The following is a 27,679-nucleotide window of genomic DNA, read 5'->3' as shown; positions in this document are numbered from 1 at the left end:
TTACCTATAAATGTGTAAGTGAAATGGATTTGGAGATATAAAAAGAAACCTTATTGGCCCAGTGGTTTCTAGGTGTGGACTTTTGTAATTCCCTGAAGATCTCGAATAAATAATTAAAAATTATCAACACCTATACCATATTCCTAGGTATCTACTATGATTGAAAAGTAGATCTTAATTTTTTGTATTTATGATTGCTTCATAAAAAAACAATATTTACGACTTTATGATGTAGCAGATAAATGAGCAACTAAATAGTGATCCAAATATTATGAAAAGTTCAACTATCAAAGCATCACGGCATAAAATTAGTAATACCACGGTTATACACAATTTATTGTACCTACCTATTGTTATAATTTTCTTAGTTCATTTAATCGTTTTTAATTTAATTTATTTTCAAATTCACCTCTTATGTGTTCATTCACTGAATTGTTTACCCTATATTTTATGGAGACTAATAATAACTTCTATTTTCTACATACTAAATTATCAACCTCCACTTTTTGACAGGACGGCATACAGTTATATAGGCACGTAGATAATAATTTTAAGGCCGTAGACAGGAATGAACGTTTGATGGCCCAAATATAGTACAATAGTATGTATGTAATTAAAGTTAGGGTACAAGTCGGTTATCCTGGAGACAGCGGCAAAGACATTTTGAAAATAGCCTATATACTGGATTATTTGTTAGGATTACCTAATCTAACTTAAACTAACCCAAACTAACAAATAATCCAGTATATCGGCTATTTTCAAAATGTGTTTGCCGCTGTATCCAGGATAAACATATAGAACAAAAGTTAGTGAAGTGGAAGTTTGTCGAGGCTGTTTTGATCGGGTTAATTTGTCTTTGAATAATATTGTGACTAGAAATTTTAACAATTCTTATTATTTTTAACATTGTATATTGTTCATAATTTTCGCGACTACCACGTGAATAGATGATTTTTTTTTTTACTTTTACTTATAACATTTTAAACACTTAACATAAATATGGATAAATTGTACAGTTACTAGACAAAGATTAAATTTGATGTGTGTCAGAAGTATCTTAGGCATTTTCGCTCGTATGCTTTCTTTATATTATTATGAAACTATATTTATTTTAAAATCGCTTTATAAAAGGTAGGTACGTCAAAACAGTAATAAATATCTGAAATAATTACACAACACTATTTCAGAAAGTGGAGGTTGATATATGTAGTCCATTGACATATGCTCCAATATCGCAAACAAAAATTATTGACAGCAGAATTAACACAGTTTTTGTCTTCATACCTGGCGAACCTTTATTTTCAATGTATGTGTGTGTGTATGTATTTTTTAATCTATGCAAGTACTGTTTCAAAAATAGTTCGATTTATTTCCGCGTTAGCAGCATATGTCGATAAAGTCTTGTCAAATATTCATTTTATTTACAATCGATTCGTTAATATACAAAAATACAAGATTAAATTTAAATAACTAGCCTAAAAATTATTAAATAATATTTTTAATAGAAACGCTAAGCGATTTTTGCGATAAACTACGTCTGAACCGAGATGTTTCGATTTTAATTGCATGCTTTCTAACCTCTAAATCAATGTTTTTTAAATTTGAAAAAAAAGATATAAGGATATAATAAATTTCAATTAACGTTTAGCGTTTCCCTAGGTAATAGATTTACGTACATTTTTATCGTAATTTTGATAATAAATCTTATGTCATTCATTCTTACCACCCGATAGAAATGTACCGAATTTGACACGTATTTTTGGTATATAGAACTCCACGATACATCTTAATTTTTTATTTTATTTTTCTCATTACTTTTGAATATATATTTACCGATTAATAAACTTTTCTAGCTATTTTTCGATAACAACTTTACCTAGAGACATCACCTTAATAGGTTCTGGTTCCAGTTTTAGGTTCTAAAGATCCAGCTTGATATAAACATAGAAAATCTGATGACGTCCCATCAGAAAGCGAAATCGTATCAATTGATGCAGCATGTTACCAGGGTGAGACTAGTCTGAATTGAGTTTTGACCTTGTGCACCCATCGTAAAGAACAAATTTGACATTGCTGCAATCATAACCATACCACAAGCAACAAAATCAAGTCGCATATTATACTAAAACAGCTAGCCACAGAGGATTTCCAATGAAGTTGAGAACGACATAACCTCAATCAAAGAGAAACTTTGACATCTCAGATTTAAAATGTTATTCGGATCAAATTTTCTGGTTCCTCTGCCCCCTCAATAGAACGGTTCCCGCCTAGAGAATGAGCAAATAGTGTGAATAATAAAAACTAGAAAAAAATTAATATTTATTCCTCCAATTTTTATAATTCATATTATGTGCAGTGCTTGTAGCTTTTCCTCAGACCTTCCCGGGACGTTAAGTTGGTAATTAATACCCAGCGTGTGCGTCTCTAAGGCAACATTCACCCTGGCAACGCTGATCTCATTGAAAGATCTATCGGTCACATTAGTTGACTTATTTGCCAATCTTGAATTATAGATTAAATGTTCAGTTTCATCATCTGGGACTAAGTATAAATCGTCAAACTATTACAAGGAAAACAATGAAACAATAAATGTTACAGTGGCGAAGGGTGGAGGTAGGCTGTTAAGATCTGACATAAATAGTGCATACTAAACTTTGTAGTCTTAGTGCAATTAAAACAAATACGTTTGACTGACAAAGTTTAGTGTGCTATATTTGTTGAATCTTAACAGCCTACCTCCACCCCTCGCACTGGAATGTTGATTTCAGCAGGACATATTTTGATATTTGACTTGATCACGATCTATATCTCAGACTGTAAGACCCTACACAAACAGAACCCCTTTACCTCCCCCCTCCCCTGCTAGTTAGCAACCGTGTCCATCTTCAAGTCGCTCAATCTTTAAAAAAGATTTGTATTGAGGCCCATATAGAGAACAGTCGTTTGTCAATGCTCAACGCATGTGACAGTGAGAAATCATTTGATGACTTATTGCAGAATTAAGTTACTTACAGTCGCCTTCTCGATTGCGTTCCCTGTCACCTCGGAATGAGTTCCCCCACTCTCCGCCTCCGCCACCGCCACCACCGCCTCCGCGGCCGCCTTCTCTGCCCTCTCTTCCTTCCGCCTCTTGCCGGGGTTGAGATCTCCAGTCGCCCGATGTCCTTTCAGGATCATAGTCGCGTTCCCTAATCATACACAATTTAAAAGATGATTATGAATGTAAACAAAAATATACGTGAAGATTACTGAATTATCAAAAAAAAAAGACATCTCAGGAATAATATAAAGATTAATTTTTTTCTGACTTACCGGTCTCTGTCATTCCTTCTACCGCCACCCTGTCTTCTGTCATTGTCAGAAGTAGATACATCAATGCGGATACGGCGACCACTCACCGTCTGTAATGAGACAAATCAGACACATCAAACTAACGTCATGTTATTAGTGACATACCGAAAGCTGTGCAGATACTACCATCCCGTGTAAAAAAAAAAAAAACTAGGCGAGGATAATTTGTAGTGTATGGTCCCTGTCACCGACAGGGACGGCTCTAGTAAAGGAGCAAAGTGTGCACTGCACTCCCATCATCGATTAAATAAAAATATATAATATACAACACCCATGTATTCCGAAAAATGCGATATCGGAAACTTATACGAAATCAATCATTTTGAATTCCGCGCGTATTCGAACATGTGATTTCGACGCGCCAACGCCTCCGTCTACCAATACACACGTAACTACACCAATGAGACGCGACCAATACACACATGCCTCCATCGGTGAGACATGCCAAGGAGCAAAATTCAAAGTGTACCTTTACGCGTCGAGATATAGTTGGAAGCCTAATTATTGATGACTAATGTCATGTCGATGCATGCAGTGCAAAAATAGAAACATATTCTCGACTTATTTATCAAACGGTTAGTTTAGTAAGTTTAGTTCAACGTAAGCCGCTCCCGGTTTCACCGATTTCGCCGATATTATTATGCTAACGTTGGTGGATTAATTTTTTTATTTTCATTTTGAGATTACCCTATTACTATTAGTGTTTCAATAGGTAGGTATCTTAAATTTGATGTACACACAGTTCAGTTCAGCTTGTTAATTTGGTACTTAGGTGCATTATGATTTTAATCAGGTGGGTATTCCACAGAAAGGCTGTTATTGAGAATAAATAGGTACTTAGGTGTAGAATTGTAGACGTAGGTGGGTGGGTAGCTTTTAACAATTAATTAGCCTAGTGTTTGCCGCATTGAAGTAGGTACCTAGTTACATAGGACTTATAATATCTATTATTACGTTTATTTTGTACAGATAGGTAGGTAGGTATCTATTCAATAAGAAGGAACATGGAGCATAGGTACTGTCGTTGAATGAGAATTTTACAAGTGAAATTATTATTGTTCATCTATTTTAATTAGCGATTCACATCGAGACGGATGACATTTTACATTGGCCGACATTATTAGCTCAGCCAAGTATTCATTCATTGAACGGTACCTACCTAGCTATTTATAATTTTTCTTATTTGAAACGATAATGGGGCCCTATTTCGTGGTCGATTTGAGATTAGGTGGTACCTATTTTGATAGGTAAGTAAGTACGATAAAAAGGCCCCATTTCTTTTGTGGTCATTTTGAAATTAGGTAAGTATCATTAACCTTATCATTAGGTAGGTAATTGTGTAGGTAGTATGTCGATAACTACCCACTGTCCTATAGTTTAATGGAAATTAATTTTCCGAGTCGAATTCATGAAGCAATTATTATTCACATCGGCGCATCATCTATTCTATAGGTGGGTAAGTATAAAGACTGCTTTTGGATCACAATAAGTGCTAATACTTCGATACAACCCTACCTTGGATAGCTGCCGTAGCAGCAGAATGTCATCAATGGGAATTTAGAGCATAAATCGACGATTCAATTCAATAACGTCATCGTAGGTATCGTGAAAATGCATTCATTAAACGAAGTTGCGATTTTATATGACAGATCACAGCACTGTCGTGTCGCGGGAACGTTCTGTGATTTGAATCTGACATGGGCTGATTTTAAAGAAAATACCGAAGATATTAATTTTTTCCACTCAATATCGACGTTTCGGCTTAAATATGTTCAATAAGCATGTCACTCATGTTAAATGTGCCGAAATTCCTTCGTTGCAAAGTTTATATCATTTTTTGCAGTTCGACGTTTAACATAAGGGCAGATTGGCAATGCGCGGAGGTGACATTTATTTTTTATAACTTTTATTATAACTATCTTATTACTCGATGGAAAACGCTAAAACTTTGGAATATGTAAATATGCATCGTCTGAAACATATCTACAATGCGGCCGCACGCAATGAATTTTTAAAAATCGGCGGTCACAGTTAGAGTTCCGTAAACAACGCGACCGAATTATGCCAAATTATCAGCTATGTTTCGCATTAATCATTTCAAAATCATACGTATATTTAAAATGTGTACCGCCTACCTAGCCGGCTGGCTTTATATTTTAGTAAATGATTTTTTTTTAAATCGGGTAATTTAATACTTAATTATAAATAATGAATAATTATTATTAACGTGACAAATTTAAACTTAAAAATTAACTAATAGTCTTATACAGTAGAGAAGATTTCTACGTTACTGTTGGAGCATTATTGATACTTCAACTTTTCATTAATAATAATTTACTGGAAGTATTTGGCAAAAGTGTTACCCTATTAAAAATAATTTGTACAATCCCGATAATTTCAGTGGGAAGTGAGCGTTGTTTCTCAACTTTAGAAAAGGTTAAGTCATTTTTGAGAAATACAATGACTCAAGACAGGCTAAATGCTCTTGCGATGTTAAGTATAGATGTTCGTCTTATCGACGTGTTTTCAAAATCGATGGAAGATGGACTTCTTGTATAAATAGGTGAGTTTTTTTTGCACTCCCTCATATTCTTGTCACCGGCCGCCACTGGTCACCGACAGTGTTTATATTGCTCTTGTTGTATTTTGTTATTTTTTGATTACCACAAATATCTTTACTTACAACATACAGTAACAAACCCTTTAGGCATATTGTCATTGGGACGTTTTTCGCATATTATAGGTAGAAAGTGGGACATGTAAAAATACGTTTTTTTATACGTTATATCGTTTACGTAAAAATATGGAATTGTATATCGGCACGAAATACCAAACTGACATGATTGAAAAAAGGATGGACTGAGTGGGTTTGAGATAGGTATATTTTTTATAATAAAGAATCCTGCGTTTTTAAATCTTATGTCTATTCCACCTTAAATGAAAAATATGTATACCTGTGTATGTAATTGTAGTGACAAGCATACATGATACAAGCATTTATATTATATAGAATACTGATTAATAATAAATACAGTAAAACCTGTGTTCAAATGTTCAAGGGACTTTTTTTCATGAAAACTTCAAATTACGGCGAATTTCGAATTATCCGTGTTCTTAATAACGAGGTTTTACTGTATATTGTGTTGATTGATGGATTCATTAGTTTTATTTTTATATAATGGTTTCCTCGAAATAGTTATCACAGGCGCAGCGAGGCACTGCGCCTACGTAAAATTATACATTTTTTTACAAGTGGGCCATAAACTTTAAAAGTTATTGGTTGTTCCGATCTTTGTGATGATAAGAAATGCATTGTAAGCAAGGCCTGAACAAAAACGATGCATGAGTGCGAGTGAGAAAGTATTCGGCACCCTTATAATCTCTGCGACACGCGCTAGAGTACGATAAAAGGTCTACATATTATGTTTGAGTTAGTTTCCAAAAATATCGCCGACAAATCATGGTGAATCGCTTCACGTAGCGTCATAGCTCGTGTTGCTAAATTGCTACTTTTTGTGTTAAACATAAAGTCAGTGGTAAATATTTTTAGTTAATTAAGTAGGAAAGATGGTTCTGTGTGTTGTATTAAAATATGGTAGCCGTACTGATAAGCAAGAAGATGGTATTACGTTTCATAGGTAAGTTGATACATGTTCGTGATAATTTATTTGTATATTATTATATATTTTAATATCAGTGACCTAGTGTTTCTTTAAAATAACTTAAATTATGGATATCTTTACCTAATGGTTGCATTTTGACCGCTTAAAAATACTATATAACGTAAAAAAATAGAAAATTATATTTTAATTCTGAGCGTCTAGTGCGAGCACTAGCGAAATGGTCTATGGTCTCGAACATTTGTAGACGAATGCGTTCGCTCGCCCACAAACCAAGCGCAAGGCACGCAGCTTCATTTAGCAATGCAACGGGTGGCGTCTAGATGTATCTATAGTCTATGATTGTAAGCATATTTGTTGTGTCACATAGTTCAAACTTCCAATGGATCTAAAAGTGTGGGACTTTGTATGTTTATCATTTATTATAGAATTATATGATATTACATGGTATTTGTGTTATTTTTTGTACATAATGAGTTGAATATTTGCATAAATTCAGATTGACAATATGCAGATTTCGATTGAACAGGGTTTTACTGTATAAATATGCCTACATGTGTAATATCTCAATTTCGGTAAAAACTGTACATACAGCTTTACACACTTAACCATCAATTAAAAGCTTTACATTTTATAATTAATTTTATTCGGTAGACATATTTTTTGTTCATGCATGCATGTTTCTATTGTCATCTTTGTGTGTTTGAGTAATATGGGATGGGCTGGTGTAATAAATAATTTCAAAAAACCTAAATCTGTGAAGATGTTTTGGTGATTTGGTAATTTGAAGTACCCCATTACCAAACAGCAACAACTTAAAACACAATATAGATTTCATATTATTGTTCTTTAACTCTTTTACTCCCAGCTGATTTAGCCTAGCATATGCGAAAACTCCCAAGCGTTTTTTGACAAAAAATCGTCGATTTAGTTTTTTTTAAATAACTAATTCTACACATGTTTTAAAAATTTGAAACTTTTTTTGTGTGTTCTCAATGGTGTATAAAGCAATAATAAGTAATAATATTGATAGTTTACATCAGTAAAACAAAAGAAAAAAATAATGTATCAATATTTATTTAGAAATGAATGGATAAAACTATGTTTGAACAACAAAACAAGTGTGACAACATTTTTTTTATTTATAATTGATTTATCAAATTTTATAATATAATCTATCCTTATGTAGTAACAGAAAAAAAAATAAACATATTATTATTTCTCTATGAAATAGAATTTTTATAAAGTAATCAAAAAAAATCGTATAGTGTCAAGGTATTCAAGAATATTATTCAATTCACGAAATCGCAAGAGAATTCGATACAGTATCGACGACTAACTGATATGGAATGAAGTCATTTCAAAAAATAAGTCTCAAAGCACTAAATCATTTTAATAATATTTATATTCATGTATTTTTTCACCATCTTACCAAAAATACAGTGGCATCCATTGTTAGTTCAAAAATTACAAAATTCATTTTGTAATGTGATGTATGAATCATAAAACAACTAAAAGAAATATCAGAATTTGAAATGTCTCATAAAAATAATGTTTTATTATTTTTATGACCCTCTTTGGTCTCAAGTTCAACAGCAGAGCAATTATGACTTGTGAGTTATTAGGGTATGGCATATTTATAAACAATGCCAACACTAAAATAAATGTTAGCACCACCGAACACACAGTGAATATAATGCTTCTATGACGGGAAAAAATTTGGAATAAATCGTAAATTTGGTTCCAAACGTTCGGCCGATGGATCGGCCCAGATGGAGTTTTCGCATAGGTATGGTGGGCCGAAATATCGGCCCCGTGGGAGTAAAAGGGTTAAACAGTAACGTTTTAAAGTTACACTCCTTTCACGGTTGTATGAAGAGGAAATCTTATTAATATGTAAATATTTTAATTATATAAGTAACATAGCTCAATTTATTACCAAATCGGGGATATTCATGGCAGCCACGAGGCTGTCCCTATCTTCGAAGTCCACATATCCGAAGCCTCTCAGCCTTCCTTCTGTCTCGCGAGGCAACCGTAGATTCGACACCTGTAAACAAATGAAAAGTAATTAAAGCCAACAACAAAGACTACAGCAACAGCAACCGATGGCTTATATGTACAACAGCAGCAAAGACTGCTTCTATCTATGCTATCTTTGTAAAACTTTAAATGTAAACAGCAAATCCCATTATAGTAAAAATTGGATTTTTATTGAATAAGATTGATATTGATTGTCTACCTCTCTCTGGGCAAGATTATATCCGTAACACATCCAATCATTTCAAAAATCAATCCACACTAACGTCATAAATATTTAATATATTAAAGCTTTACCACTACTATACAATATGGAGAAAAGACATTACTTTTAGGCTTCCAGTGGATTTCATTAGGACATAAACAGCAATAGATATAAGAAAAAACATCACTGCACCCTAGAATTTCATTCAACCAACCACCTTGGTAAAGCCATGTGTACATTATCATTATTATATTATACAAAGAAAAGTGGGTACCTTAAGTCCGGAAAATAGGTCAGCGATGCTGTCTTCCTCCACCTCATAGGGCAGATTGGAGATGTAGGCGACAAAGGGCGGGTGGCGCGGGATGGCGTCCTCATCATAGGCACCGCCGCGGGATGCGCGAGAAGCTGACGGGAGCACCACGGGTGCACGCGGACGGCTTGAGTAGCTTGACTCTGTCATACATTCAAACATAATATCACATTACAGCTATCATTAATACTAACTAATTTCTGTGTTTAAACTTACAATACTTGCGAACAAAATGATTCATGTTCATTTTTTGAAAGTATCAAACGAAATGGACATATTCAAGAATTATTTTTCATTCAATACTTCTGCAAAAGAGAATGCTTTAGCTGGTATTAATTACTAACTAAACTATAACCCTCAGAGACAATGCCGATCAGCTAATAATTAGCCGCAGTCCGTGTCAGACTAGTCTGAATTGAGTTTTGGATTTCAACTCGCATATTAGACTAAAACGGCTGGCCGCGAGGGATTCCAAAGAGGTCCGGCCGCAGCCTCGGTCATTGCAAATTTGCTTGACGTCCCAGGCGATCGCGGCAGGCTCCGAATTTCTGGTTCCCCCGCCCCTTGTCCAAAAGGGCACCCGGCGAGAGTGTTGTGCGGTGCAAACGGAGCACGGTGGCCATTCCTCAGACCTTCCCGGGGCTGAATATGGGTGATGGGACACCCGCGCGTGAGCCCCAAGTGCGAGATTGACACGGTCAGGCATTGTCGTTTCATCATTGGGTTTAAAAACTACCTATATGAAGTACAACATACCATTTCATTAAGACGCATTCTATATAGAAAATTAAGTGGTATTTATGTACCATTTGTTACACCAAATATTCTTAATTATGAAATCCATTATTTCTACTAATACTTGACAGATTTTCAAAACATTGAAAAAGGCTCACACCACATCAAATTGGCTGTCACAGGATAAATACCAGGCAGCTAGTCATTAATATTATATTACGATATATTACTCCAAACCCATCCTGAAATGAATCACATATCACTGTCGACAGGACATAATAATATTCTAGTTATGGCAGGTAGCGCACTATTGTCTATTCCACCATCCTACGGAGAGACCACTGGTGACGAAATATTTGTCCATTACAATCCTACATGGAAAAGGTGGAATATGAAAATTAGTTTTGAAAAATAAATATAAACCTTGGTAAAAAAATTTACTTGTTTTAGAACTATCATACTGATAAGATTAATTGGATGTTTCAATAAACAATAATAAATAATCTATAAATAATTATCAGTGTCTAGTCTAGTATGCCTAATGTGTGGTGTCGATATTTATTTTTACATCTTCCCGTATTATTTTGTAAATAAATATACCTACAATTTAAAAATGGAACACAGTGTGTCATCAATGTGATGTTGTAACCGTAACCACTTGATTGATATGACAGTGTTTTTTTATAATTTGAATGACAGGGCATTTTTATATACAGGGGTGTCCCATTGAGTTTGGAATTAGAATTCCCAAGTTTCGTAACAAAATGTTGATGGGTTCTTACCGAATTCCTCCTCCTCGTCCGCCCAGCTCTTGCTGGGTATCGGCGTATCTGCCAAGAATTCATTGAGACCCAAGGTCTTGCCTTTGACTTTCTTGGACTTCTTACCTGAAGGAAGGATTTAATCATTTCATTATTTAAACATTAGACATATTATTGCAACAGCTAAATCTGACGATCTTTGCACCGCGCGACGTCAGATTATCGGATAATTTTCAGCCGGCGTACATTCGTCGATGACGCACTCGTGAATTTGCGATTACCGGAAGGTCGTTTTGAAAATGTTCGCAATGGGAAATGGTCTAATAATATGGAACGGCAATCAATTGACATTAAAATTGTCCACAAGTCACCCATCGTCTCGTCTGTTAACATTATGTCGCGACTAGCGGTAAATAAATACAGTTATCCAGATTACGAACGGTTGCAAATTCCTCTGCGGTGGAGAAATGTGGCCACGCGGTACAGCCCTGCTTGTCGTATGGAAAATGCATTATTTCAAACAAAAAATACGATCACTTACGAAGCCAATGGGTTAACGAGGTATTTTTACTGTAAATTATATTTTAAAATATTACCGGATCACACTACTTTTGCGAAATAATATTGATTAAAATCAGATATAATTAGGAAATATTCACGTGATAAAAAAAACGTCGGACTGACCTGTAGAAGCCATGTTGAAGGGTCGTGGCAGTAATGCCAACTGTATATTTTTGATAAGTCTTTATGCATCAGTGTTGCCAAGTCAAAATTTTTAATTTCAGTAGAATGTGTAAAAAAATTCAGTAGATTCGACAAAATATCAGTAGATTTCTGTTTTAGGGAAAAAAAATCGGTTCCCAATTTTTCATAGTCGGCTTGTTTTTTTTAGGAGAAATATTTTGCCGCGGGCCGCAGGTTCCCAGATTTTCATAGTCGGCTTGTTTTTTTAGGAAAATTATTTCGTCGCGGGCCGCAGGTTCCCAGATTTTCATAGTTGGCTTGTTTTTTTTAGGAAAAATATATTTCGCCGCGGGCCGCAGGTTCCCTATTTTTCATGGTCGGCTTTTCGAAGTTCCCAAGTTTTCAAAGATGGCTAATTTTTTTCCCGGCTGGTGGGAATTTTGTGAAATGGAGAAATATCAGTAGATTCAGTATATTGCCAAAAATATCAGTAGATCTACTGAAATTTCAGTAGACATGGCAACGCTGATTATGCATAGCGCTATTATGTTGGCTACGTGGAATGTGCTCCGAAAATAAAATTACCTTGATCGCTAAATCCCGGCCACCCCTAAATAAACTATTTTTGGATTCCTACGTAACCCCAAATAATAAAATAATCCTGTATCAACCATATAATTCGAAGGCGAATCAATAGTATTGTGACCATTGTGACTAAATATTTTCATTTATCATTTTTATTACAAGTTTAAGTAAAACTAGGATGAATTGAAAATGAATTAATTATCAATTTAAAATTATAAATAAGGTGGCAACTCAGAAACTCAATATGAAATTATTGGAAATGGTATCTCGAATTTCAAAGTAATAATAATGCACTGTCCAACCTCCTTGAATAATAGGTAGGTAATAATATTGGGATTATTAGAAAGTTGCTTATCTACCATGCCCAAAGTGCAATAACTTAATAACAAAGAAATTAAAAATACATTGTAGGTAGGTAGGTATAAATACTAGGTACTATACAAATAATCTAAGAAAATCAACACTCATTATCTAGGTAAGTAAGTACCTACCTATTTTAATAATAATTACCATGTTCAATCCTAACCAGAGCACACAGGCCTACACACAACGGAGGTTTAACGCTTTCGCTGCTGAAGAGATAATGAGATTTTAATTGCCCCCTTTAAAATGCACGTTAATTACATCGATCGGCCGCCTGGTCATTACGCGCCGTGTGCGTCTTCCGCGTCCAAAGTATTAAAAGACTGTTTTTACGAGGAATAGTTGTAAGGCTATTTATATTTAACTGAAATAGGTAGGTATGTACCTACATAAAATACAAATGAGCTTCAATAATTATTAATAAATAAATTATGTTTTCCATTTTGAATTTAGCTCCCACTTAAAGTTTGAATCCCAGCTCTAATATACTTACTCCCATGTTGTTTTTAACTAGGTACCGCTTAATATGGCTCAATTGGTAAAGGACATTGGCACGAATCCAGATTCCAGAGGATGCTGGATCGAGTCCTGTTAATAGGGGTTGTATTTTTTTCATAAAGATTTAGGTAATTGTGCTGCAGAGGTAGCCATGAGCTTTTATATATTTAACAGTTTATTCCATGTAGACAATTATAATAAATACGTTTTTTTGTCGGCGCATCGGCTTTTCGATCCAAAAATCGTTAATTGAAAATTTCAAATTTTCATACATTTTGATACACCATTATCACAAACTAAGATTATATGAGCTAATATTAGGTTGTGGTAGGTTAAATTAGGTTCGGTTATGTTAAGCTACGTTGCCATGATCCAAGTATACTCGGAACGACATACAAATTACTCCTATCTAAGCTTTAGTATCCAAGTGTATGAAGATGTCTCGTACGAGTGCGCTCGGTCCAAGTAAACTTGGATCGTGTCAACGCGGCTTTAGTTTAGGTTAGGTTTGGTTTGGTCTAAAAAGAAAGTTGTAAAATCTCATGGCCACCTCTGCGGCACATTTACCAAGATTTTTCTAGTAGGTAGGTATAATAATATATCTGAGGTGTTTTCAAATTTTGTATGTTCAATAAAAGAATATTACGTTCACAAGTATTGTGAATTAAAAATAGCTCAAGGACCCCTCTTATGTGTATACCTGTTTGGAAATATTGGTTGGGAATAGAGCTTATGATCTCTCGACAATAATGAGAAATTTTGTGTACTAGAGAATTTGAAATTGGTTTTTTGGATTATAGTGTTTTTTCAGTGCTTCCATAAATGCTAGATGCGTTTTTTGCAAGCTAGTTGGTTATTGAAAAATGCTAAATCTGTCAGGAAAACGCTGTTGGCAATGCTGGTTGAGGCATTTTTTTTAACCGAGAAATCAAATTTCCTTGAGAAGTTATATTGATTTTTTTAAAATGCTGGTTGTTGTTGGCAGCTTAGCCTGGTGATAATTTCTCGAATTGTCAAGATTCTTGATTCGAGAGATTCAAGATTGGTGTTTTACTCGATCACAACCTGTAATTATAAGGGAGGAAGGGGTAGGTATATTGCAAAATGAAGATAACCACTAGGTACTTGTACAGATGATATATTATTCAATTAAATCTGATATAATATTGATTCATGCAATTTCGAGTAATAGATTAAGTTGTATTTTTTCGGGCATCGGGACCATATAAACTTGTACCGTTATATGCCAAATAGTCCTCGAGAGAGATGTAGATTGGTCCTCCGAACCAATCGAGCATAACAATTTGCTGAATGTCCATTTTGGCTACATAAAATCCATGATCTGCAACAATATAATTTAGGTAAACTACTAATAATAGTTATAAATTAATAACATTGATTTACGGTGTTTGGTTTAACTTGAATTTAAGTGGCGGTTGCCAGATTTGTGAAATACCAATAATATGAGATATTTTCGGTGGGGAACCGTTCTCCTAACCGTTTACCTCTCTATACAACTGTTTGTTAGCTTATGAAGCAAACTATCCGTCTAATGACTCTGGATGCGGCGTTAAAGATTTGGCAGAAAAAATGGGATGCCTCCACCAAAGGCAAGCACACATATATGTTTTTTTCCAAATATCAAATAGCACATGGAGATAACCGCTTTGACTCCAGATCATTACACCCGTCAATTCTTGACTGGACATGGTGGCTTCGCTGGCAGGCTCTTTGAGCTTGGTCTTATTACCCGTTCAACATATCCATGTGGCAGCGAAATACGGGATGCAAACCACATCCTCTGGGAATGTCCTAAAATGTGTACGGAAAGGGAAGAACTGCTCAAGTCGCCCTTCGGACCGTCCGACCTGGTCACCACAAAGGCCAATTTTATTGCATTTAGAAAATTTGCAGCGTCATACTGATACGCCCGATTAAGACCGGGTGTGGTTTGGTGGGGCCATTAACTTTGGCTCGTTACCAAAAAAAATACTTCAGACATTGCGCAAAATTCTGTACCGGATGCGGAATAATATTATATAATATATATATATATATATATAATCATCTGGCAATATGTAAGTAAAACATTTTGTCAAAAAAAAAATCATTAGGAAAAAAAATCACAGAACTGACAATAACATGTACTTAATGAATCAAACATCGTAAAATTTTATAATTTGATACGTGGCAAGAATTACTCAGCCGACAGTTAACACTGAAGAATTTATCAAAAGCTCTTTCTCATTTCCAACGAGGAATAAACAACCTACTTTAAATTGACCCCGATAATAAACATATTTATTTTTCTACTGAAAATGTAATTCTGAAATACAGAAAATGGAAATTCAACTAAAAACATTGAGATTTTCTTATTTTCGGTGATAAATTTGATTCAAAAATTCTTCACATCAATGTTATGCAATGACAGACAGTTTTTTTGCAGTTTTCTCTATTATAATAAAAACAGACAGGTCTGGGTTTGATTTAATACACCAAAATAAAATTATTGTAAAAAAATACCTAAATGTTCATGTCTCATAAAATACTTTACTCAATTTGACACACACCTACCGATCCCATACCAACCATCGGTGAGTTAGTGAAAGATAGGAAATGTTACGTTATGATATTATTATCCATATTAGAATGTTTTAGTTAAGGCTAACTTAATGTCAGATCAGTTATTCTCTGCATTTTGTCATAAGAGAACAATAACCTATGTAGAACAAAAATATTTCTCTAATATAGATAGAATAATATTTGTACATACTTTCTGGTAATTTCCTCATCGATTCATGACGTGAGAACAGAGCTTCTTTGGCGAAATTATATTCTGATGTTCCTTTTTCTACCTGAAAATCGTAAATAAATTAATTAGACATGTTCCCAGTTCTAATAGTGATTTATTAGTTTTGAGTTAAATTTAGATTCAAAATTGAATCCAAATATGATGTTAGTATCTAATACCCCGTTTACACGTGCATGGATTTTCTGTTGATAGTAAGTATTAGCGGCCATAACAAGAAAATATATGGGTAAACATGTATTATCCTGCAGTTGCAAGTTTGCATGCATGAATCAAAAAAGTTTGGGAGCCTCTGAATTTTCATGTGACGGTAGGATTTTTTCGATCTGCGCCTGCGCAGTAGAATGATAGTGGCGAACCTGCCGGTAAAAAAACGAACTACAAACAAATTTTCAGGTTGACCGATTTTGACTACCTGTCTACTACTATACTACTACTGTCCAACAAGAAGATTTAGGCACAAGCCGGAAGTCGCTGTCGTCCACTAGATAGGAGGAGTCTTAGTAGTTCACCGTTTTAACACGTGGACGACTCGTCGCTAACTGGAAGGCGCTTCTATCGAAGTGCGGTTAAAAATGGGAGGAGCTTGTAAGTTCACAGTTTTAATACTAGCCAAGAAGATCTTGTTGGACAGTAGTATGAAATACCTAGTACCATAAAATAACAACATCGCATCTCGCTCACTCTTAAAGAATGAGATTGGAGATACAGTCAGCACTTTTACGTGTAAATAATTATTGTGACAATAGTTTAAAATCCGCACTATTGCTACCAGTAAATCCATGCATGTGTACAGGCGCTATAAAACCGCATTCAGACAAAGCGAGCGAATGTTTGTTCTTCCCCACAACAGCGAAATTCTTATGCTCGCTCAACAAAAAGCGTTTACGTCAAGAGAATTTCGTTGGAGTGGGGGAAGAACAAACATTTGCTCGCTTGGTCTAAATTCTACTTAATATTATGACAGATAGAATTCCATGTAGCAAACACGTCTTAATATTATATTGATGGATCCAAATTTCCACCGAAGAGAGACCAAACCTACACAAGCACGGTTATCACAGCAGACATAATAATTTTAAAAAAAGTACCTAGTTTTTTACTTACAGCAAGTTAAAAATGAAATGATGATTTTATATGTACGAATATAGCCAAAAATGATATATCATTGACAAATATTTCAATTAATATTCAAATTCAAACAGACAAAAATATATTTTATCCAAATCCAATTGATAGAATTTTTGAATTATACACATAATTTGAATTATTATTGTGAATGTTTAAAGTTAGTCCAATATTAGGTAAAAATAATCCCTTACCTACCTAGGAATAATTCTCCTAATGGTAGGACTTAGCACATGCATATTGTCAGTGCCCAGTAATAACATACCAAAAATGAATACACGGACATGCTATACTATGGCCACCATCTTGGAAAATGGCGGGCAATTTTTAGTTTTTCAACCATATTTAATTAACATTTGACAATATCGAAAAATGTTACAAATAATAGTTAAAAATACATTTGTATCGTATCAGCAACTGAGCAGTAGGGTAAAATAAATTTTTGAATGTCTTCAAGTAATGGTTGTGTTAAGACACTAAATTTAATATGTATCTCATGCATTATTTCCAGGGAACTCAGAAATAATGGGAACTGAATTACCTAATGGGTAAGGAGTAGCAGGAAACCGATCTCAAGTAAGGAACAATCCGGTATAAACTTAAACACGTGTCACGAATATGTCATACGTCGAATACTGACAACTGCTCTCGGTTTAAGCATTGACGCTTATTTAATATTGGTGTATTACACACACTATTGCATGTCGTAGGACACTGACACATTCAAAACCCTGCATCAAAATGTAGTGTATTGAATAAAGCCTATCGGAATTCTATTTATTATCTGTTCTGTGATTATTTCTTTCAAATGGCTGAACATTTTAAATCAGCTGATGTTTTCCAAAAAGGCAGAGTAGCACTGACTGGAAACTATTGCTATGCACATGACGTAAAGCTTTCCCTTTAGGAGGATTACTTACGGGTAAAAAATTTGTCATAAAAATCAACATTTCATGGCACATTAGTTTAAAAATATTAACAATTAAAAATACAACTGAAAAATTTACAAGTGCACGAATGTTAATTTTTGGTATGTTTTTATTGGCTACTAGCATTATGTATAATATGCAAAATCTCCTCTTTAGGATAATTATTTCTAGGTAAAATTCTAATATAACTACTAATTATGGAGGTTTTCCTTAAATATTGTTTATTAGGTAATAAAAGAAAAATGAATGAACTTTTATTTTACCTTGACAACTTTTCCAGTAATCATGACTCGAGCACAGCGTGGATCGTCGGGTACAAGAGTCTGAGAACGGCAATATCCTGTCTGTTCTAACGATACTGAAATGGTACATCTGCTATCTTTCTGCAAACAAAGAATAATTAATAATTATTGAAATAATGAAATTGTTTACACCACAGGCTACCGGCAAGTGCATTCAGTGACGTCCCGTGGGGGTATGCAGATTGAACGTCGCTTGGGGGCGGCAGTTACCCAAAGGGCGGCAAATCGAGGAGAATCATTAGGTATATAATATATATATAGCCACCTAAACATAGCAACAACGCAAATATCTTTCCATTAAAAAAATCAGCTCACTGATTGGAAACAAAATGTATTAATTAGGAAGGACTATAAAAGTTTTAACAGGACTTTATTTTTTTGTCGGGTTCGCGATGTCTATTTTACTTCCGTTGTCGTTGGACGTCACGTTCTTGGTGAATAGCAATGACACGTGCATGCTTAATTTAAAATTTATCCAAATATGTTTGCCAGTATTTTTAACTGTAGACTATCTGAAATCGTAGACTCGCAATATTGTCTATTGAAGCAGAGATATATTACCTTGTTAGTAATGTATCCATACAATATATTGCTTAGATATTTGAGTCATGAATGAAATAATGATAAAAAGTACTGTATAAAAAAATGTCCCGGCATTTTGGCACTGCCTAGGGGCGGCATTTTGTCTAGGGACGTCACTGAGTGCATTTAGGTCTGCATAATATAGAATGATTAATATAGAGTGATGACATTAAAAATATTAGAAAACCTTATTTGAAATTGGTCAAAAAATATTAAAAATGGTGGTTGATTTTCCAACTTCGGTTTAATTGGAGCTGGAGATGTATCAATGACTATTTCAGAAAGCGGAATGCTTCCAATGACATGCAGAAGATATCAAGTGACAATCAACATGTCATGGCGTCAGAATTTGCTTTATTTTTCAGGACTGCCCACCGCAGTTGTGTAAGATTCTCTGTACCTTCCAAGAGTGGTACTTACCGCTATATCTATTGCAGGAAAGTCGAGAGGGGTTAAATAAAAGTAGGGGATGCCAACAGACTTCTCCACAGTTCCATCACTCATGGATACCACACTTGTAAATGGATAATTCAAAATTTTTGGTATTCTGGATAAAGTAGCAATAGACGTCCAATCTGAAATTCAAACAATAATTTCTCTAGCCAAAAAGTTCGATCTCATTAAATTGAAGGTCAGGGAGGACGTTCATTCGAGATGACATGGGTTTTTCACTACTACAGGCTCTGCATTGTCTTGTAATCCTGTGATTGCTTAGTGGATAGGTAACATTTTAGTTAACATGCCAGAGATGCTTATCTCATATTTGTTGGCACCCTTTGTGTATACGGTGATATCCACTGTATTGATTCCCTTTCGGGGATTACTCTGGAACCGACTTTGGGTGATTTAAAAACTGGAGTTAGGTTAAATTTAATACCTATGTAATAATATCTTATCTTATGGTGTTAACTGTCAATTCTTGGGGGAAATTCATTGTATTGATTAAAATAAAACACAATATGTTGTAGTCCTTGGTTCTGATTATTTTAATATTAGTCAGAACTGGTTCCGTCCATTTGTTTCAGCCGATAAACTCTTAAATGTAATAAATATAGGCAAAATAAAATTGGACGTAGCGCTACTTGTACCTCACTTAAAAAAAATTTCCATATAAAGCACATATTTCCGTGGCACTGTCATGAATTTATCAGATGCTACAGCATGGGAGACACCATTTTTAATATTGAACGTTGCCTTATTGGTCGACTTAAACACGCGTGAAATCAACCAAGCATTAAATAATATAAAACACGGACGTGGCGCTTTTTGTAATAAATTGAGACATAAAATATTATTTTTCGTAGGTTTTTGTCGCGTTTTTCAATTTATAGATCAATAGGTACATATTGTGTAAAATTACACAAAGAATACGTGTGTATTTTTTTCTCGATTTTGACCAAATGTGGACTTATAGCTTTTTGGAATTAGACGCCTTATATATGAGACGCCCAGTAGGTATCAAAGTGGGCCAAAGGTATTTTTCAGCGTTTTTTACATTTTAATGCCAACAAATTCTTTATATCAATATCTACCACTCCTATAATCAAGCATCAAAAACAGCCAGAACCTATGCTAAATCAACTTTTTAAATGTGCATGAATATCAAAAACGGCCAAAGTATTGATGAGCCAATCACAGGCCTAAAAATATACAAAATCTAATATGGCCGCCATAACACATCTTTCGTCTGCAAGACCTGTCATGTATTACAAAAGATTCACTTATTATCAAAAATGACCACACTGAATAGTCATTATCAAAAGTGGCTGAGAGCATATTTTAGATGTCAAATTGAGCTTTGTTAATAAAGTTACACTTAAATTTACTATTTAAATGTATTCAGGAAAGGTTATATATTATATTAAGAAAAATATAATACTTAAATATACATTGTTGAAAGTATAACTACAGTTTTTCGCCCTTCCTATAAAAACATCAAGGTACCTTTAGCCCACTTTGATACTGGTTTTAGTATTTAGTCAAAAAAGTGCATAATGTTTTAATAATCGAGGAATAGCTGTATACGACATATATTATTATGAATCAATCTAGGTATGTCTGTAGTTAGCCTAATATCATTGACATGGAGCTCTACAACCTTCTTCATGAAGAATTATCTTCACATTCATTAAACTAGGTAGGCTCCAATCGGCTTATCAACTAGCAAGAGTGGCCGGTACCCAGCCACAGAGGTCAATGATTGTAGGTTGACTGACAGATCAAAACTTATGTGGTCGGACGGTGTCAACAGGAATACTAAAGCGGTTGGTCCAGGCACACAGAGAATGATGGCTCAGTATATGGGGAAATAAATAAAGTTCTAGGAGGAAACAGTGACGTAAAAAACTTTCTAAACGTTGATGACTGGAGAGAAGCCACAAAGGAACGCACCAGCTGGAAGAAAATAGTGGATGATGCCAAGGCTCCAGTTGAGTTAAAGCGTCATCGGAAAAAGATAAAGATAATGTATGGATCATTCTGTTTCGGAACAGAAATGGTGATTTACCTGTTTTATTATAAAATATAATATAGGGAAATTATGTGGGAAGTGGGTTGCCTTCTGGTTAAGACTGTAACAAGATTTAAATCTTGAATATGGAGCCTCCCTGAGTGCTGCTACAAAAGCGATCTACGCGCTGTAGGTTTGGCATGGTGGCTTTGGACCGATGGAAAACTTGTGCTTGCTCTATGCCCCAATGCTGATGCGTGACAAGGTGAACTAGTACCTAGTAATAGTTGAAGTAAAGAATAATAATATATGTTATTTTCAATAGTTCGTCTGTAAAAATGTATAAACACATATTCAATTATTTAGGCAATATTTAAGGACATTTAAGATGCATAAAATGATAAACCGAATCCGGCTTGAAAACCTTGGGCCATGGCAACTGGCCTTCACGTTTCTTATCTTATTAATCTGTTCTGTGATTACCATAGTCGCCTAGTAGAAAATAATTTTGTCAAAAAATCTGAATATGGCATCTGATAAAAGGTCTTAAAAAATAATCAATTTCCCTTACCTGTTTTGTGCATTACATATCTTGCCATCGCTACATAGCTTTTATGATCTGGCGGAGTGTCTTCCACAGGGATCTCTATCGAAGGTTCGTCTTTGTGATCTTTTGGCATCAAATGTTTGACAGTTTGAAATGCTGAATGAATGATATTCCGTTTATTAATTAAATGGCTGCCAGTGTCATCTTTGGCCAAAGCACTTGTCACATAATATAATATGACAAAAATGAAGAAAGCCCGCTTGATTGAATACCTGCAAAATAGAATATATTATCAATTCTATTGAATTGTTACAATTTCAATTTATTTTGTTTTTACATAATGTGGACATTACAAATTATAAGTTATTACGTAGTTTAGTCTGGAGTCTGGCCTTCTGAATGTTGCCTGATACCACCTCAGGCTGCTAGGTCTAGCAAAACAGCTGGAAATCACCGATTGCGACCACTGACATTTTGATACAATATGTGTATAGGTATATGAATGTTTCGTTAAATCACGTGCATTTAAATATGATAAATTATACATCTCAACCGTTCGAATACAAAGCAATATGTGATTATCATGAAAATAGCGATCCAATATAACGTGAATATTAATCTCCCGCGGGGCCCATTTAGAATAGAAGAAGGTACATAAGCAATCTAAAAAATAAATTTTAACATTATTTTGTTTCAATGTCGGTGCGGGACATTCATATCGAAACAAATGTTGATAAATAATGAAGCAATGTATACATCTGAGAGGAATAAACCAATTCTGATTAGAATAGGAATTTATAAGACCCAAAGGTGTGGAATCAGCTCAGAAAGACCTTCATCCAGCAGTGGATTAATCCAGATGATGATGATGATGATGATGATGATGATGATGATGATGATGATGATGATGATGATGATGATGATGATGATGATGATGATAATGACGATAATATTATGAATGGGTAAATATAATATCAGCAATTTTGATAAATATAGCAATTCATATGACCGACAGAAATACAAATAACTTAAAGAGGCCTTCATCCACCAGTGGATTGATTCAGGCTCATGATGATAATGGCATTATAAATAGATATAATATAATATCACCGATGTTGATAAATACACCAATTCAAATGACAGAAAGGAGTAGAATCAGGCTAAAGAGGCCTTTATCCAGCAGTGGATGGATTCAGGTCGATGATGATAAGGACGATAGAAATAGGTATAATATCACAAATTCGTTAAACCGATAGTAGTAGAATCAGGATGCGGAAACCTTCATCCAGAAGTGGATTGATCCTGGTTGATGATGATGATGATGACGATATGAATATGTAGATAAATATAATATCACCGATTTTGATAAATACAGCAATTCATATGACAGAAAGGAGTATAATCAGGCTAGGGAGGCCTTTATCCAGCAGTGGATGGGTTTAGGCCGATGATGATAAAGACGATAGAAATAGGTATAATATCACAAATTCGTTAAACCGATAGTAGTGGATTCAGGTTGCGGAACCCTTCATCCAGCAGTGGATTATCCTGGTTGATGATGATGATGACAATATGAATATGTAGATAAATATAATATGACCGACTTTGATAAATACACCAATTCTAATGACAGAACGGAGTAGAATCAGGCTAGGGAGTCCTTTATCCAGCAATGGATTGGTTCAGGTCGGTGATGATAAAGACGATAGAAATAGGTATAATATCACAAATTCGTTAAACCGATAGTAGAAGAATAGGTTGCGGAACCCTTCATCCAGCAGTGGATTGATCCTGGTTGATGATGATGACGATATGAATATGTAGATAAATATAATATCACTGATTTTGATAAATACAGCAATTCAAATGACAGAAAGGAGTAATCAGACTATGGGAGGCGTTTATCCAGTAGTGGATTGATTCAGGTTGATCAGGATTAATACTGGTTGATGATGATGATGATGACGATGTGAATATGTAGATATGATAAGTATAATATCACCGATTTTGATAAATACAGCAATTCATATGACCAACAGGGATACAATCAGCTTAGAGAAGCCTTCATCCAGCAGTGGATTGATACTGGTTGATGACGATAATAACGATAATGATGATATAAATGGGTAGGTATATAGAAACACGATTTTTAAAAAATATAGCAATTTCTATGACCAAGAAAAGTAGAATCAAGTTGGGATAACCTTCATCCAACAGTGGATTAATCCAGATGATGATGATAATGACGATATGAATAGTAGATAATTATCAAAAATTTTGATAAACATAATATATTGGTTCAAAAAAATAGTATTACATACATTTTATGATGACGTTACATTTATTTTGAGGTTATGGGTACCTATTTAATTTTTGAGACGATGTTATGAATTAATTCGCATTTAATATCAGCTCTCGGGAACATGATTAAATCAAATAAAGTATGTGTATCAGTCGATCCGATGTTAGTCAAAAATGAATTTTAATTTTAAATTCTATTTATATCCAGGCTTTAAATAATTTTCATTGGTTCAAAAAAATAGTATTTATAGCCATACTAAAATAAGATACATAAAAAAAAGAACAATATGTGTGTATACATTTTATGATGACGTTACATTTATTTTGAGGTTATGGGTACCTATTTAAATTTTGAGGCGATGTTATGAATTAATTCGCATTTAATATCTCTCGGGAACATGATTAAATTAAATAAAGTATGTGTATCAGTCGATCCGATTAGGAATAGTCTGTCAAAATGCATTTTAATATAAATATCGTACTCAAAAGTCTATTAGTACTACATTGCGGCAAACGTGTAAACGTGACAGCCATAAAAAAGTATTTAAAAAGAATCAAATTTGGAACAGCAGTGGCGGACGCTGGTTTTAAATTTAATTTACGTAGTAAATTGTACCAAGATTATGGCTTTCTACGATATTTGAATAAAAATAATCGATTCCGTTTGTCAATAAAGGATTAGAAGGTCTTAAGCGACAAAGACGTCATTCTGCTGAACGTTAAAAGAAATATGGCAAATCCTATACGTAAATGAGGAAATATCGGATATAAACGTCACGTTTCTGGAAAATCATCGGATATTTCTCAAATTCGGTCAATTCAATCGGTAGATAATTCGGCAGCGCACATATCGAAGTGAAGATGTAAAAATAACAATAAAATGTCGCTTAAATGAGCCGTTGGTGCATTTTCCAAAATCTCTTAGGATAATAATATATAGGAGATAATAATATATAGGAGATTATAAAGAAGAAAGAAAAACAAAAGTAATAAAAAGGATAAAAATGAAAATATAAAAAGAGAACACAATATAAAGATACAAAAGCAGTGAAAATACAATTATACATAATATATATAAATTCAAAGTACACTGAGTTTGTTAAGGAGACCCCATTTTAAGAATTTATAAAATAGGATCCACCTAAACTCACTCTCACGCATGTGGAATATATCAACACCCGGAGCAATTTGGTTGAACATAGTTACGCCCTCCCAATTGGCATTACCAATGGCAGGTTGGTTCTGCACCTTGGGAGAATAAACAACAGATGCTCTCTATTTCTAAGATAGTTATCAGGGACACACAGGTCAACACCGCCCAGAATGGCAGAGTTCTCATTTATACCTCGTATAAGTGTAAAAAATACGTAGCTAAATAAAGATCTCTTCTAAATTGTCGACTGCAGTATGTAAGCATACCTAAGAGAAAGTCAGTTGGATAAAGCCATGGATAGTATCCATACAACCTCAAGTAAAGGAGCCTCAAGAATTTCTTCTGAATCCTCTCTACCATAAGGCCATACTTCAACTGATGCGGTGCCCAAACAATAGATCCACTCTCAAGCTTGCTTTGAACTAAAGAATTAAGACGGTACTTCAGTGAAATGGCAAATAATTTTCAACTATAGGTGCGACGAAATTTTGGACTGGCTGGCAATCGCAGAGCAAAAGTCGAGCTGTGATCACATCAGTTTGTTTTGTGATGGCGATGGGGGAATTAATTCTTAAATCGTGTAAAGATGACTAACAAACGTTACCCATTTACTTGAAAAAGAAAACATGTCAATAAATATATTATTATTATTAGTAATAAAACAATAAACATAACATTAAATGGACACATGTTGACTTTTTATGACTAATTATGTTTTGTTCTGCATGCGTCATTTGTACAATCTTCGCGTCGGGTAGTCACGATCGTTTTAGACGGTGCCCCAGCTGAAATTAGCCCCTTAAATAAAAGTTTTAATACCGTAACATCTGAAAAGACCCGAGAAGTACGCATGACGAAGCCCAACATCTTAAGCGCCTTGTTACAAATGGTAACTATATGGCTAGTAAATGTCAGTTTACTCTCAAACGTAATGCCAAGATCCCTTACAGATGATATTCATGACATAACTGGTTTTTTCAGTCAGTGTCAGTGCTGAAAACTCGATACTCAATACGCCTCTTTAACATAATATGTTGACTTGTAAAAACTAATTTAATTAGGAATTTGGCGGTATAATGAGGTGGTGGTAGATAGAAGGGTCGTTGTTGCTTGGTTGTTGAGATACGAGTTTATTGGTTGATAAAAGAATACACTGAATACAATAATAAGGATGATGACATGAGGTTATAATCGTGAGGTAATGATGTATTGATGAGATCGATATGATTAAGAGATTAATTGCACTGAGAGCCTTGAATGGAGTGGAATAACGGATGTACTATATCGAGTGAAGAACTTGTGACCATAGCAGCAAGTCTCATGACGGACTCGATGAGTTGAGTGAGTATTCATAGATTGTACTTCTTATTTATATTAATACAGTACATATTATATTACCATCGGATATTGTCGTAATTCTCAATCAAAACAAACACTACTGGTCAAGTTATGATTGAGGAAACGCTGACAATTATTATTATTGCTAATGTTTTGTTTTAATAACTAAACCTACATATTAAAGTGTGTGACTAATTTAATGCAGAGTAGCATGATCGCTACTTAGTGTGTAATTGCCACAAATAGTACAAATTGATTTATATTTTAGCTAATGGTGTGTTTTAAAATATAAAGCCTAATCCAGACCAAGAACATCTGTATATTATGAACAATGTCTTTCATCTGCAGCGGAAAAAAAATACATTAACATCAATTGTATCACTTTTAGAATATTTTGTATACAATGTTCATTTGTTCACCGAACTGACGTATCTGGAAATATCTCACTTGTATGATATATTGATTTTTTTTATGAAAATTTAAATTTAAATATTGATTAATTTCAAAGTAATAACATTCAGAATCACTTACATGGTAAAAATACAAGTTCCTTTGCTATTAATAAAAACGTTTGCCTCTATTACTTACGTCAAACATTCAATGACTGAATATCGTCACTAAATATCACTATTCAAAAGTGACATTATAGATTTGTAAAATGTCAGGGGTTATCAAGTCATTTCATTACTCGTGTGGGGTTTACTGCCAAAAGTTGGTAAGTCTCGAAATCATGTTATGGAGTATTTCCAATTTGAAGTTTGACATGCCCTCTAAAATAAGGCATAATGCTTATTTATTTGTGCTTTATCGGATGACCTTGAATATTTTTCCAGCAAACATATTTATAAATATACACATATCCGTTGCTGGATGGCTGCCAATGACGTCTTAAGATGCGAACTTTTCCGTGAACGGAACGCCGCTCATACAAAAATGATGTCTTTGGACGTCCCGCTTTAAACGGGATTTCACTAATGTAAATCAAT

General features: G+C 34.3%; 2 protein-coding genes and 2 non-coding genes across 5 annotated transcripts in view; all 4 read right to left on the bottom strand.

The window, feature by feature from the left end:
* Positions 1–11,741, bottom strand: part of LOC147073376 (uncharacterized) — a 33,078-nt gene extending 21,337 nt beyond the window's left edge. For both annotated transcript variants that reach the window (XM_085945462.1, XM_085945463.1), the window contains exons 1-6: positions 11,710–11,741; positions 11,047–11,151; positions 9,491–9,672; positions 8,911–9,021; positions 3,313–3,401; positions 3,013–3,188 (exon numbers count right to left, since the gene is read on the bottom strand). In XM_085945462.1, the coding sequence (XP_085801588.1) occupies positions 3,013–3,188; positions 3,313–3,401; positions 8,911–9,021; positions 9,491–9,672; positions 11,047–11,151; positions 11,710–11,722 (676 nt within the window). In that variant the 5' untranslated portion in view covers positions 11,723–11,741. The remainder of the gene's footprint in view (positions 1–3,012; positions 3,189–3,312; positions 3,402–8,910; positions 9,022–9,490; positions 9,673–11,046; positions 11,152–11,709) is intronic.
* On the bottom strand, positions 2,005–2,445 carry LOC147073378 (Nuclear RNase P). The gene has a single exon (XR_015070492.1).
* LOC147073377 (Nuclear RNase P) lies at positions 9,924–10,228 on the bottom strand. Its single transcript, XR_015070491.1, has one exon.
* Positions 11,742–14,277: 2,536 nt separating the features above from the next.
* On the bottom strand, positions 14,278–27,299 carry LOC147073375 (protein CREG1-like). Its single transcript, XM_085945464.1, has 6 exons — positions 27,225–27,299; positions 21,926–22,173; positions 19,326–19,480; positions 18,285–18,404; positions 15,929–16,010; positions 14,278–14,497 (listed from the first exon to the last, which is right to left on the bottom strand). Coding segments are annotated over exons 1-6 (756 nt in total). The 5' UTR covers positions 27,227–27,299; the 3' UTR covers positions 14,278–14,348.
* Positions 27,300–27,679: the final 380 nt, after the last annotated feature.

The sequence above is a fragment of the Rhyacophila brunnea genome, unplaced genomic scaffold (genome assembly GCF_057557595.1).
Source record: "Rhyacophila brunnea isolate RB1 unplaced genomic scaffold, BYU_Rbru_1.0 scaffold_18, whole genome shotgun sequence".
NCBI lineage: Eukaryota > Metazoa > Arthropoda > Insecta > Trichoptera > Rhyacophilidae > Rhyacophila > Rhyacophila brunnea.
This window is presented reverse-complemented; position numbering and strand designations above follow the sequence as displayed.